Source organism: Anoplopoma fimbria, chromosome 18 (genome assembly GCF_027596085.1).
Source record: "Anoplopoma fimbria isolate UVic2021 breed Golden Eagle Sablefish chromosome 18, Afim_UVic_2022, whole genome shotgun sequence".
Classification (NCBI taxonomy): domain Eukaryota; kingdom Metazoa; phylum Chordata; class Actinopteri; order Perciformes; family Anoplopomatidae; genus Anoplopoma; species Anoplopoma fimbria.
The window spans coordinates 20122223-20135250 of record NC_072466.1 but is presented as its reverse complement, the minus strand read 5'-3'; the positions used below and the strand labels follow the sequence as shown (position 1 = coordinate 20135250).

Here is a 13028-nt window from a genome sequence, read left to right as displayed (position 1 = left end):
TGCCTGCTTCCAGTCTTTAAGACAATGGCCTCCTGGCTTTAGCACCAAGAGTCGCATAGACATGAGAGTGATATTGATTTGCTCATCTAACTTGTGGCAGGAAAGCAAGTAAGCCTGATTCCAAAATGTTGAACTACTTGTTTAAATCACTTTTTCAAAAAGGTCACACTGTCACATTGTTATATACAACCAGATGAGTTCATTTGGAATATGTCATGTCAGTAGCTTGTATTGGTGATCTGGTCCTTGTTCAGCTGTCTGAAAATAGCCTCAGTTTCCCAGATCTGCGCATGTCATTCATGACAACTTCCCTCCTCTTTCAGAAGGAAGCTATCGCTCCATTGTTACAGTAATTGCTGAATGGATAGTCAACCTCAACCAGTCCATTTCTTGTGTGGGCCTGGTGACACAGCAGCACTACACCCAGAGTTTACACAAACTACACCCACTTTATGTTTTCACAATGTGTGGCTCAGTGTAAAAAAAGAGTATTTTAGTATCACAGGTTGGCTGTTTTCCATTGTATCAAACACACTCGCTGTTTAATGATGTGTCAGGCTGTTTCTTAGTCAAAGGGACTTAACCACAACCATAGGAGGCTAAATGAAAGGTTGTTATCTTATGTAATTACATAATGTGTGCCGGTAATACTGCGTTTGCCATGATTTTAATAGAGTAACGAGGAGAATGAAAATTTGATGGGTAACAGCAGGTCAAAAAAAGGACACGGAAGGTCATTAATCCTGTGTTTTTCCTACAACAAACAATAACGCTGTTCAAACAGGTTTCCATACCTGTAAAAAGAATGTGTTTGCTTACAGTGGCATGTGATGATCATAAGAGTTTTCGGTAGAAAAATGGTGTTTCAGCACTTTATTTTTAGCTATAGCTTCTGAAAAAAAGTCACAGAAGACATCTGACATCAGGTTATTGAAACTTTCAAACTGAGGTGAGATCCTCCCCTTTGTAGCCTCGGTTTCACGCTGAATGTGCAAATGCATATTTGTTCGAGGAAGTGTGGGTGTTTTTCGTAGAAGGGGTAATACCTTTATTTCCCTCCCCAGGCATTGCCACGGTGTTGTAGGTCACTCATTCCCTCATGAGTGGGTCGGGTCTTACAGGTGGGTCATAGGAGATTTTAGGAGATTTTTGAAGAATTTCTCTGATAATCTTATTTTATTAAACATTTATATCTGCAGTTCACCTTTGAGCCACATGAGGGAGCCTGAGTGTTCGTATTGTTCTGATAATTGTCGCCGAATTATAACATTTAATCTAATTTGAAAGGCTAGTGTACATTTTGTTTGTTTAATTGATTAGAGGAGAAAAACAAAAGCCTGTAATCCGCTTTAATGCATTTATTTGGTCTCATTCATACAGCATTAAACAAACAACGATTGCGACCATAAACTCATGTTTACTGAGAATTAACTGAGAAGTAGAGTCATTTTCTCATAGTCTTCTATACAACCAGAGGAGTCGCCCCCTGATGGACATTAGAGAGAAGACAAGTTTAAGGCACTGCAGCATTGGCTTTCCTTTTCAGAACCGGAGGTTGCTGCCCGTTTGTGACGTACCGGGCTTTCGACTAACGCCAATGTAAACCCTCCCGCGTGAGGGTGGATGGGTCAAATAAACACAGGAGACTGGTGTTCGTGTCACAAGCAAAACTTAAAGTAAACTATAACATTTTATCACCAGTCGTTAGTCACGTGACTCATTTGCCACCTACTAGTGAGTCATTAGTCCCTGGGTAGTGTTGTCAGTCAACGGCGACCACACTTTTTCCTAAACCTACCAAAGTGTTTTTTTTGCCTAAACCTAACTTCATTAGAAGAGGGAAGTTTAATTTGAAAGGACATGTAACGAGCATATATTGAAACGCTGACCTTCGACATCTTTTAAATCCGGGTCCAATGAATACTTTACAGCAGCCCACTGCTCCTAATGTTTAGGATGGGTTAAAAGCAGAGGTTGTATCAAATTTTTGACCAAGGAAATAAAGTTGAAGTGAATTAAAAAAAATTGTGGCCGCTATTGACGGTAGCTTGGCTTTTTAAAAGTAGTGGGTTTGTGCAGGATGCCCCATGTTGAATATGTAAGAATGGTTCTAGTATCAGCACAGCTCGACTGAGGGACAATCCACAACTTTTAACAATAGAAAAAACCCCAAAATATAGCGACCTGAGTAGAACTGTGCCGTACCATGCAGTGGAAATGCGGCCTTAGTGAACTTTGGAGGTACTGGTACATAAGACAGTAGTTTTGTTGTTGTTTTTTTGAATTAACAAGACCAGCTGTTTCCAGTCTTTGTGCTAAGCTAAGCTAAGCTGCTGGATATAGCTTCATATTTAGCATTCAGACTTAAAGGTTATGGATTGATATTGATTTGCTAATCCGTCAACAAGAAAGCAAGCCCATGCGCATGTAGAACCAAGAGCTCCGTAATGCCCCGAGGGAGTTGAACGAGTTCAAACATGATCATTCAAATTTGAATATAATATCATAGTGGTAAGTGGAGGGGAATTGCTAACGTTGGGGATTTAGAAAACACTTTGCTTGGCCCAAATTCTAATTATTTCTGCTGCATATTAAACAAGCCAGAGACGTAACGGTGACTTTTGATGCTAGTTCAAAGGAGATCAGATAAAAGCAACAGAGACTCACTTCAACGTTTTGTTTGATTGTCCTTTTTCTGGTGTAGGGAGCAAGTCTTCACTTGCATCTAGCTGCACTTGAAGAGTTGAGTCAATAATCGGACCATTTGGTTTGTTGTGAGAGATCGCAGTCTGTGCATGCAGGTATGGCTTGAGGTCAAAGGTTAACATTGATTGCACATTATTATCACAATGCTGACTCGTGTGAGTTCACATACAAAGCTTTTGCATTGCACTAAGAACTGCTGAGAATTTTAGCACAGCTTAAATAATGAAATTGGAAGAGACTTGGAAAGCACATCAGTTGAACATAAACTGTGGTTCACTGTTTGGTTGTCTGCTCATTCTTGAGTTTCTTTGTACATTCCTTTGAGTGTAACTTTATTGATTATCCATTGTGACAGCAGTCTCCTAACCGCTGGACTGTGTGAGACTACGAAGAGGAAGGAAAGCACAGTTTTATGAAATAACCCTCAAAGACAACTACTGACTTTCGGCTAGCACACTATACTGCCCTAAATACAAATCAGACCAGCGAAGTTTCCAGACACACTTACAGCAGTGTGGAAATGGATCTGACTGGCAGCGGGCTAAAAACCACGCAAATATTTAGGCTGCGAGACAAACCGCAAATCAACTGAGCAAAAATCTGTCACTGTTTTATAATCTCATGGGATGTCTTTCTGTTATGTCAGCTCATGTGTCACAGTAAAAAAAAAAAAAATGTACTTTGATGTCAGCACACATTGGTTTGCTTAAGGCTCATGTTCATTTTTAACTATGTCACTTGAATTGAGCAATCTATTAATCTTTGCATTCTGCCTTTTTGTAGCATTCATATACAGCAAGCATTTATGTTCCTTATGTCCTCATCAATGTTGCCATCTGTATTTTCATTCATCCATTTATTTATATATCCAGTTATCTTATATTTATTAATAATGTTTTTTTTTGTAGTTGTTATTTCATCATGAGCAATGTTTCCAGTTACAGCACTAGAATAAATCCTACTCTCCAGGAATGGGTTATAACTGAAGATCTGATGAGCTACTGTTTGACCGCCTAGCAAAGGTCTTTATCACCCTCCTGTGGTTCTAATGTGAATTGCAGATCATGGGACTTATCCAGCATAAAATGCCCTAAAACTCTTGAAAGATACATAAATAATAGTGGGCTATATGGATAAAATCATCTATCATAGTATGTGTCATTCCATTTTGGCTAATAAAGCAAATAGTTAATTCAGGCTGCTTTATTACATTGATAATACAATCTATGTTTGCCATATTTACGTTTACAACAATGGCTTAATATTAACAGATATATTAAATGATAATTCCGTAGGGGGAAAAAAAGTTTATAGTTTGAGGTGATTTACCTGAGATTGCCTACTTTCAATCACTACAAAGTCATTTTGTGACATGTGGACAGCCAGCACTATACTACAAACTGTCATTATTAAAGGATTTGGATGCAGTTGATGATTTAGTGGATTTTAATTAAAGACATAGAACCAGACTGTTTATTGGAACACATACTAAACACTCGTCCACAAATTCTGGAATAAAGAACTATTATTTTGAGTTTTTTTAAATTGGAGTGCTGCAATACTGTTGAAACTATAGAAAGTCCCTCTCTTACTTGACACACTACCACATGCACACACTTCCAACTGTCCATCACACCAGTAGACATCCCCACAGCTTCATCCTCCACACTCCTCTCAGTCTGTCCATCAGTGACAGCCAGGTGAGTGAGGAGAGAGTGTAGCAGCGAGCCGTGACAGCCTGAGCCCCGGGGTGCTTGAATCATCTGCCTGTCAGCTCAGAGGCTCTCTGCCACCTTCTCACCATATCCCGCTGTGAAAACCTCCCGTCTGCTGCAACTGCCAGAAAAGTTCCCTGACTGACTAAGATGATGGCACTGACAGCATGTGTTTGAGTCTGGACCTGTAGCACATTCTCATCATGAGTCAGCAGTCAGCACATACGATCCTTCCTCTGTGGTATCTGGTTTTTTTTTTCACCAACGCATCTTCAACAGTCTCCTGTTAGTATAAATACAACTTTTACATCTTGTACTGCTGTAAAAGCAAAACACCCCATAGAATTGTACCACTTTCTAAAAAAGTGACCTCTTACAAAGGGTTTATACGTTTTGACTAATAGTTTCATTAATATTCTAAACCATTTACTCATATTGATCGGTTATAAGCCAAAGAAAAAATAACTTTTGGGTTGCTGGGTTGTGAGGACATATTTGCTGAATTTGATTAAAGGGGTACTGATAGAACCGTTAATGTTCAGTGATGGGGTAAGTAACTCAGTGTTAGTACTTAATAAAGGATAATGAACCATCAAGGCTGGAGTTAGATGTTAATAGAACATGAATAAGGGCCCTATTAGGCCATCAGAAAAAGTTTGTTAATCCTCTGTAGTCATAAATGTTCAAAAATAACTCATAAAGGGGTTCTTACAATAATCCAGGAATTAATTTGTGATTGTAAGTTCATACACAGATGTCCTGTAACAAGGGTAAAATGGTCCATTGTTCATATTCATGGTGAATTAAAACAGCTGAAAAGACAAAGCATCTGTAAAGCATGAGTTAATGATTTACTTACCGTTAATCAAGGTTTTATTTTCATAACCCCTTTATGAATGGTAACTTAGAAGGTAGTACACATAACACACTAATGTATAAAAAAGTATCCTATTATGCTGGTAAGAATAGAACAATGAAACAAAACAACATATAATATAATAATATAATTTTCCCAAAATACTCAAAACAAATCATGCAGTGTTAGCTGTAACCCTGCACAAACCGCAGGCTACGTATGAGTTGTGAATAAAAGTTTAAGAAACTACAAGTCCCTAAAACCTTTGCCTAGCAAACGTTACCCATACCAACATCTGATTGGACGGGCTACGGAAGGCTCCATCTGATTGGACGGGCTACGGAAGGCTCCTTGTGATTGGCCGACGGTGGCCATGTTTGCACTACCAGCTGTCTAGATGCGGGCTAGCTTACCGGCTAGCTGTTTGAGTTCCACTCGCCTCTTTATTTGGGGTAAACTTAACGAATAGCCCCTCCACCCCCGTTAACACCGGCTCACCCGGAAGTCGCAATGCCGGTTCACTCCCGGGAGAAGAAAGAAAGTAACCACGAAGAAATGGAGGTGGATTTTCCCGAGCAGGACGGCAGCAGCACCGACGAGGAGGACACCGTTAGCTCGTCCGTGTCTGAAGATGGAGACAGCTCAGGTAAGAAACAAGACGTTAGGCCTTAAATATCAACCCACAGATAAATACGCCTTCTGTATGATGTGCTACATGCTGTCGTAAAGTAGCTGACATTGATGATGGTGGATGAAAAGAATAGCAGTTGATATGGAGCTGATGTGAGACCTGTCATGTCTCTGTGTGAACAGAGATGGATGATGAGGACTGTGAGAGGAGGAGGATGGAGTGCCTGGATGAGATGACCACCCTGGAGAAGCAGTTCACTGACCTGAAGGAGCAGTAAGTCCCTTTCCATGTTGTTCCCATGCAATTACAGCCTCCACTCACTGCTCTCTGGTCTGAGTCAACAGTGAACTTCATGTTAAAGTTGATCTTTTACTGACCTCTGTGTCAGAGACTGTCAGATGCTTGTCATTGCATCTGGTTGCTTGTGATACTTGGGACCTTTGTTGGACCTTATTCAGAGTGATGGTCATCCAGATCCTCCTCACTGCTGTAAAAACAGGTGGTGTTCTGTAAACTTTATTAGACACGTCATACATATAAGGCTATACCCCTATATTTAACCCATTCTAAGCATTTAGAGGCAATGAGCTGCTGGGGAGCAACTAAGTGACTCTTTGACATGTGGACAGTAGCTGTAGACCGAACCGGCAACTTTGTGGCTAAAGGACGACGAGCACAATCAACCAATAGCCAGTTAATTTTGTTAATCTATGTGGGTCAGATACAATATTTCCTATCAGCATTTTTGACAAACTGAGCATAATTATGAGGGGAAAATGTCTCATAATATGATAAACTCAGTAGGTGTATTTGAGACGACATCAGCCATACTGGCATGGGCATTAAATATCAGCCTCCTGCTGTAGATGTGCCACAGCTTCATGTTCCTGAGAGACAAGGACACTATATTACTGTTCTAAACACCAGTGAGAGTTCGGAAATCTGATTTTTTTTTTTGTAACTCCCCTTTATTCTGCTTTTACAGACCTGTTGAGTTTTATTCACATTTCTCATTTATAACCCCATTTATAACCAATTTGCTTACAAGATATTTTGAAATGGTTCAGCTCACTAAAATGCTAATATGACCCCGGAGTTCCCCCCGGCTGCTCAGGCTTGTGAGTTATTATTGTTTCGCTGTTCAGGTTGTACAAGGAGCGTCTGAGCCAGGTGGACATCAAGCTGCAGGAGGTGATGGCTGGCTGTGCCCAGGAGTACCTGGAACCTTTGGCCAACCTGCAGGAGAACATGCAGATCAGGACCAAAGTAGCTGGTGGGTCAATGTGATGATGTGATATTACAGGCTTTGCTGGATTATACTTTAATATTTAAATTTTAATTCAAGGTGGAGTCAGTGATGCTGGAGAAAGATTCTTGATATCTGAACTCACAGAATGGAAAGCTAGCGGACCGTGAGGACAAAAAGTGCATTGGATTAGAGTCGCAGCCTGCACCTTTAATGTGACAGAGTTTGACTTCAGATGCAGACACCTATGACAGTGAGTTAGGATGGGTTATGTCACATGTATGAAATCAACCTGACTATGGCAAAAGCAAAGGTTACTCTTTGTTTAAATTATTTTTGGTATCATACTACTACATTTCACACCTATACTGAAAAAAGGAGCAGATTGAGGCACTTTTCCAAGTATCTTTTTATGATATGCAACTAAATGTAATGCATTTTTGCAGTTTAAAGGCTACATGGTCACTTTGATTCAAGTTGAATGTTTGTCACAGGGATCTACAGGGAGCTGTGCTTGGAGTCGGTGAAGAACAAGTACGAGTGTGAGATCCAGGCTGCCTGCCAACACTGGGAGGTGAGAGGTCAACCAATGAGTCAGGGCTTATGTGGGGGTCAGGTTTGTATTTTTCAACCTCAAAGCACATCTTGTTCAAGTAAATTACCGCCTCTACAATGTTGGGAATCCACTCTAATGTTGTTTTTTTGGGATAAAGCCTTAGTACCAACTATCTAAACAGAATTCAGCCCCAGTCTACTACCCCAGTCTGGATGGGATTTTTAATGATCATTTTGTGTCTTGTCCCCTTATTTCTGTCTCCCAGAGTGAGAAGCTGCTGCTGTTTGACACAGTGCAGAGTGAACTGGAGGAGAAGATTAGAAGATTGGAGGAAGACAGACACAGCATTGACATTACCTCAGGTACCTACATCCTGGCCAGCATCCCCAAAAGCCACACTATTCAGTTTTATATAGTTTTGAAATAGGGAAAAGCATAACTCACTTTCATTTAGTTCAGCAGCAGTTAATTGGTGTTTTTGTTTGAAAGTGAAACAATTCATTTATCAAAATTGGAATCTGTCACCTGATAACCTATTAATGAATTGTTTGGATCAATTTATAAATGAATTAATAAAAGATACAGAGTAGGGGTACTAAAGAGTAATCACAGTACATACAGTGGGATTTTGATCAACAATATATAAACCAGCAAGATGCATCTATAAAACAGAAAATGAACGTATCATACAGAAGCACAGTGTTTGTCCGCTCTATAATCTGTCCTCTCTGCGCTCCAGAGTTGTGGAATGATGGATTGCACTCACGGAAAAACAAGAAGAAAGACCCGTTCTGCCCTGTCAAGAAGAAGAAGCCCGTGGTCGTCTCTGATATCCTTTTCCCTTTGTCCTGTCCTTGTCCCATTCCTCATCATTCATCTGCACCACATTTCACCTCAGAATTTCATGCTGCTAAAACGGATGTTTCCTTTCACCGTACATTTGTCCTTAACCGCTCTGTTACGGCCTTATATCGTCTACATGCTGCAAGACCTTGACATTCTGGAAGACTGGACCGCGATAAGAAAGGTATTTTGGTAACGGACAAAGTAGTCGCCAGGTGAATGTTTTTTTGTGATTTGGCTTTTTAGTTGTGTCCCTCTTCCCCACAGGCGATGGCATCACTGGGGCCACACAGGGTGAAGGTGGATGGTAAGAGTCTCTCCTCGTCCTTGGTTAAAGTCAATATCTGGCTGAGTGCACCCATCGACCCACAGTTGTACAGGAGCTGCTGATTCAATGCTTTCAGCTGGAAGTACTCATGTTCATTGTTGAGATGTTACTGTCCTTGTCCTCCTCCTTTTTTTCTTCTATTTTGTGCTGTGTTACTTTAAACTTACACTGTCCCCTTTGTCCTTCTGATGCTCTCCTTCCAGTCCCTGCAGTCAAGCCTGACAGACATCACCATGTGGCGCGCTTTGAGGACGGACGGCTTTTCTACGACAACCAGTGGTACTGCAGGGGACAGGCCATCTGCATCAACAGGAAGGACGAGTACCCGGCTAGGTGTGTGTGTGTGTGTGTGTGTGTGTGTGTGTGTGTGTGTGTGTTGTGTGCTCCTGTCAGTTATGATGCTAGATGGTGTGTGTACTCGTCTGCAAAAGTTTGTGGTTCTAAAACATGTTTGTGAGTCTGGGTGACATGGTGGATTCATTGGTAATGGAAATGACAAAGACTGTGAGTATGAGGTTGAATGATTGCTGTTCCACATCCTGCCCTGTGTGTCGTCCAACAGTGAATAGTGTATGTAATGATGTTTACACAGCACCACTAGGTGGAGACAACAGGTGGCTGCTAGGAACGGGTAGAGCTGGACATCCATGCAGCAGAGCACACCACACAGTCTGTGGACATTAACATGTAGCCAGAAATTAAGTTCTCTGCACCAGATCTCAAATTCACTGAACACCTCTGGAGGATACCATCATCAAAACACCAATAGAGGAATAATGTTTATGAATGTGGATCATCTTGTCATTGCAAGAGTAACACTTAGAAAACCTGTGCTACGTAGCACCAGGGGCCAGATGCAGAGAACTCTGTGTAGGTTCTCAGCTTAAAGTCTCGGTGTGTCCCAAATCCGTCCTGTATACTCATGCTAAGCTGGTTTTTAGTATGTTGTGGTGTTCACACTGCAATGCACAAAAGAAATAAAGGAAATACTCACAGAAAATCATGTTAGGGTGACTGTGGCTCAGTGGCAGAGCAGGGTCATCCTTCAACCGGCTCCACTAGTCCATGTCCATGTGTCCTTGGGAAAGACACTTAAACCCAAATTGCTCCCTTAGCTGTGCCTGCGTTTTATGAATGGGTATGAATGTTAGTTAGAATAATGATGGGCGGGTGGCATCATGTCGTTGTCATGGGTGTGAATGGGTGAATGATGACATGTAATGTTAAAGCGCTTTGAGTGGTCAGAAGACTAGAAAAGCAACAAGAAAATTAAACAAATTGTGGGTGGATGTAAAAACAAGGAAAACTAAAATAAGTTACTAATATTGAGAAAGACAGGCTTTTGATTTGTGGAGTCTCATTGGCCTTCACCTCACACCAGAATGGTACAAAAAAACTTCACTATCTCAGTTACAGTGCAAAGGACCCAAACACAGGGAAATAGTTCCTGTTGATCACATAGAAGATAGTAGGCATTCTGCATACTGCAGGAAAAGTACAACACAACTAGTGGAATAATGTTCAGACAGATTCCGTACTTTTAATTTCCAATTACTCTGATCACATGTGAAGTAGATTAGGTAAGCAATTCAATTCAATTCAATTCAGTTTATTTTGTATAGCCCAGAATCACAAATTACAAATTTGCCTCAGAGGGCTTTACAATCTGTGCACATGCGACATCCTCTGTCCTTCCCTCACATCGGCACAGGAAAAACTCCCCTAAAAAACCCTTTAACAGGGAGAAAAAAGGAAGAAACCTCTGGGAGAACGACAGAGGAGGGATCCTTCTCCCAGGATGGACAGAATCTCCCAGGATGGACAGAAAAAGCACATGTCTGAAATGGTGTATGCATGGTTTTTGTTGTCTCTATATCCAGCATCCTGGACGCTGGTCATATTTGGCAAGCTGATCACACTCACTCGCTTTTCAAACGATATTCTGGATGATAAGATTTGATCATGTGTTTCAATCATGCGGCATAAGTTCATGTTACACTAAAAGCTTATATTTAGTTTAAATCTGTTTGTGCAGTTGAATGCCCCATATCTCTTTGCCACAGATTATATTTCTTGTTATTTCCCCTGTAAATACATGATGATGATACGTAACCATGGTGACTTCAGCAAACAGCGATGTGATGTGTTGGTTGTGAGGACCGGTGAGTGACCTTGTGCTAATGTTGTTGTGTGTTTGTGTCACGCAGCGCCATCATCACCACCATCAACAACGACGAGGTGTGGTTCAAACGACTGGACGGCACCAAGTCCAAGCTGTACATCTCCCAGCTGCAAAAAGGCAAATACACTATCAAGCACTCGTAAAACCACACTTTAACACACACATACAGACCGACAGAAATCATCTCTGCTGTGTTTCGTTTAGTCTCCTTCCTGTGTGCCATCTGTCTTCATTCTTGCCATGTGTACAGTAACGGACACACTCTGTGTATAAGTAACAAAAGACAGACAAACAAATATCAACTGACCCTTCTAGTCTAAGGAGATGATCTTCCCTGTAAATATGTAGGTATTTGTATATTATTGACAAGGTCACAAAGTGTCATTTTCTCTGGAACGGAGATCAATGCAAAGTGCTGCTAAAAAGAAGCATAGCAGTGGTGAACTTTGAAGTGCGGAGCTCAGTGGCGTGCCTTTCTGAGACAGACCTGTCCCCAACTACCAGTATCAATGCAGCAAAGCCTTACTCTGTACTGTGTTAGCACCAAAAAGACTGAAGCGGGTCAGAGACCCTGATCCAGGTGAGGATGGGGTCAACAGTGCGTTTGATTGGCCTCTCCAGACGCACCGGTTCCACTTGAATTTCATGCTCAATGAATCGTTTAGTAAAAGCAATGAACAAGTGTCAATACTGACTGAGATGGATTATGATTAATTCATTTTGAGGAAATTATTCTATTGTGAAAATAATAAGATAGAGCTGTTCTTCAAGAACACCCACTTGAATTTTGTTAAAGCCAATGTAATTAATGATCTGTTGATGTTTTAGTGTCATTGTCACAGCACTATATTTAAAGTTTAGCCCAAGGCCAGCCCAATGCACTAAGAACGACATAAAAGCCTAACCTGTATGTTAAGCCTACAGAGCTTTGAGGTGCCCTGTATATAGAGATGACTTTGTGTTTCGTCTTCACTGTGATTCTCCGTCACTTCTCATGTTGCCATGCGTCTGATAGTGCCTACTGTAGAACTTAACATTGAGAGCAGGGAGCAGGCTAAAGTTGCTCTACTCCACAGTATGAACTCTGTCTGTGGAGCTGGGCTCAAACAACCTCAAAGTTTGTAATTCATTGTGCCATTTTTCTATTTTTTTCTTTATTCAACCCATTTTGTTTGTGCTGTGATTGCGGGTTAAGTCCTGCAGTGTAAATGTTGCACATAAAAAAAAAAAAAGTTTCTCCCATTCTCCTTCTTGTCTTGTCCTCTCATTTGTCACTTCTCTATCCCTGTTCCCCGTTGTCTTCGTCCTCTCTGTCAGTTTAAATGTTCAATATTACAATGAGAAAGAGGATAATGAGAGTTCTTTTGTGTGCACAATCCGTCCAATCCAACCTTCTGCGTATGTATTAAAAATGCTTGATTCAATGAAGGGGACTTTTCAGCATTGCATACATATTTCAAAGTATGAGCTGCCAACAGTATTGTGAAGAGAGGTTACATTTCATCATGAACATAAACAAAGAAGCCCTGTGTGGCGTCCACTGATAAAAAAAAAACTTTTTCATCATGAGTTTCTGCTTCATTTTTACCTTTTTATGCATCATGGTTCCTTTTCCACATTTGAGGTGAAAAGAATAAAATGTGACATTGTGCCAATGCATGTACAGCTGATTAAAGATTTTGTTTGTATCATTTAAAGAGAGTCTAACCTGCACGTCATTATTTATCCTTTATATGCCAAATATGATGGTAGAACAGTGTTTCCACTGTACTTTATGACCACATTGTTGGCACAAAGGGAAGCGTCTGCATTTAGGTGATTACAGTATCAACATGCACTGCTCAGCTTGAGTCAAGCTAATTTACTTTTCTTGGTCTTAAGAGCTTTGGATAAAAAAAAATATCAATGCTTTGCATAGAACTTAAATATGCTGTGGATTTGGCCTAGCATGCACAAAAAAGCCCA

The 13028-nt window shown here is 40.8% G+C and overlaps 1 protein-coding gene across 2 annotated transcripts; it reads left to right on the top strand.

Moving 5' to 3' along the window:
* Positions 1-5652: 5652 nt before the first annotated feature.
* On the top strand, positions 5653-12760 carry LOC129107073 (breast cancer metastasis-suppressor 1-like protein-A). Of its 2 annotated transcripts, none has more exons than XM_054618438.1 (10): positions 5653-5923; positions 6091-6181; positions 7054-7181; positions 7649-7728; positions 7976-8072; positions 8450-8539; positions 8673-8737; positions 8821-8860; positions 9085-9214; positions 11089-12760. In XM_054618438.1, the coding sequence occupies exons 1-10, from the start codon at positions 5788-5790 to the stop codon at positions 11204-11206; spliced, it is 975 nt and encodes a 324-aa protein (XP_054474413.1). In that variant the 5' UTR covers positions 5653-5787; the 3' UTR covers positions 11207-12760. The 2 variants fall into 2 exon arrangements, with proteins under 2 accessions (XP_054474413.1, XP_054474412.1); XM_054618437.1 differs by having other exon boundaries at positions 7649-7770.
* Positions 12761-13028: the final 268 nt, after the last annotated feature.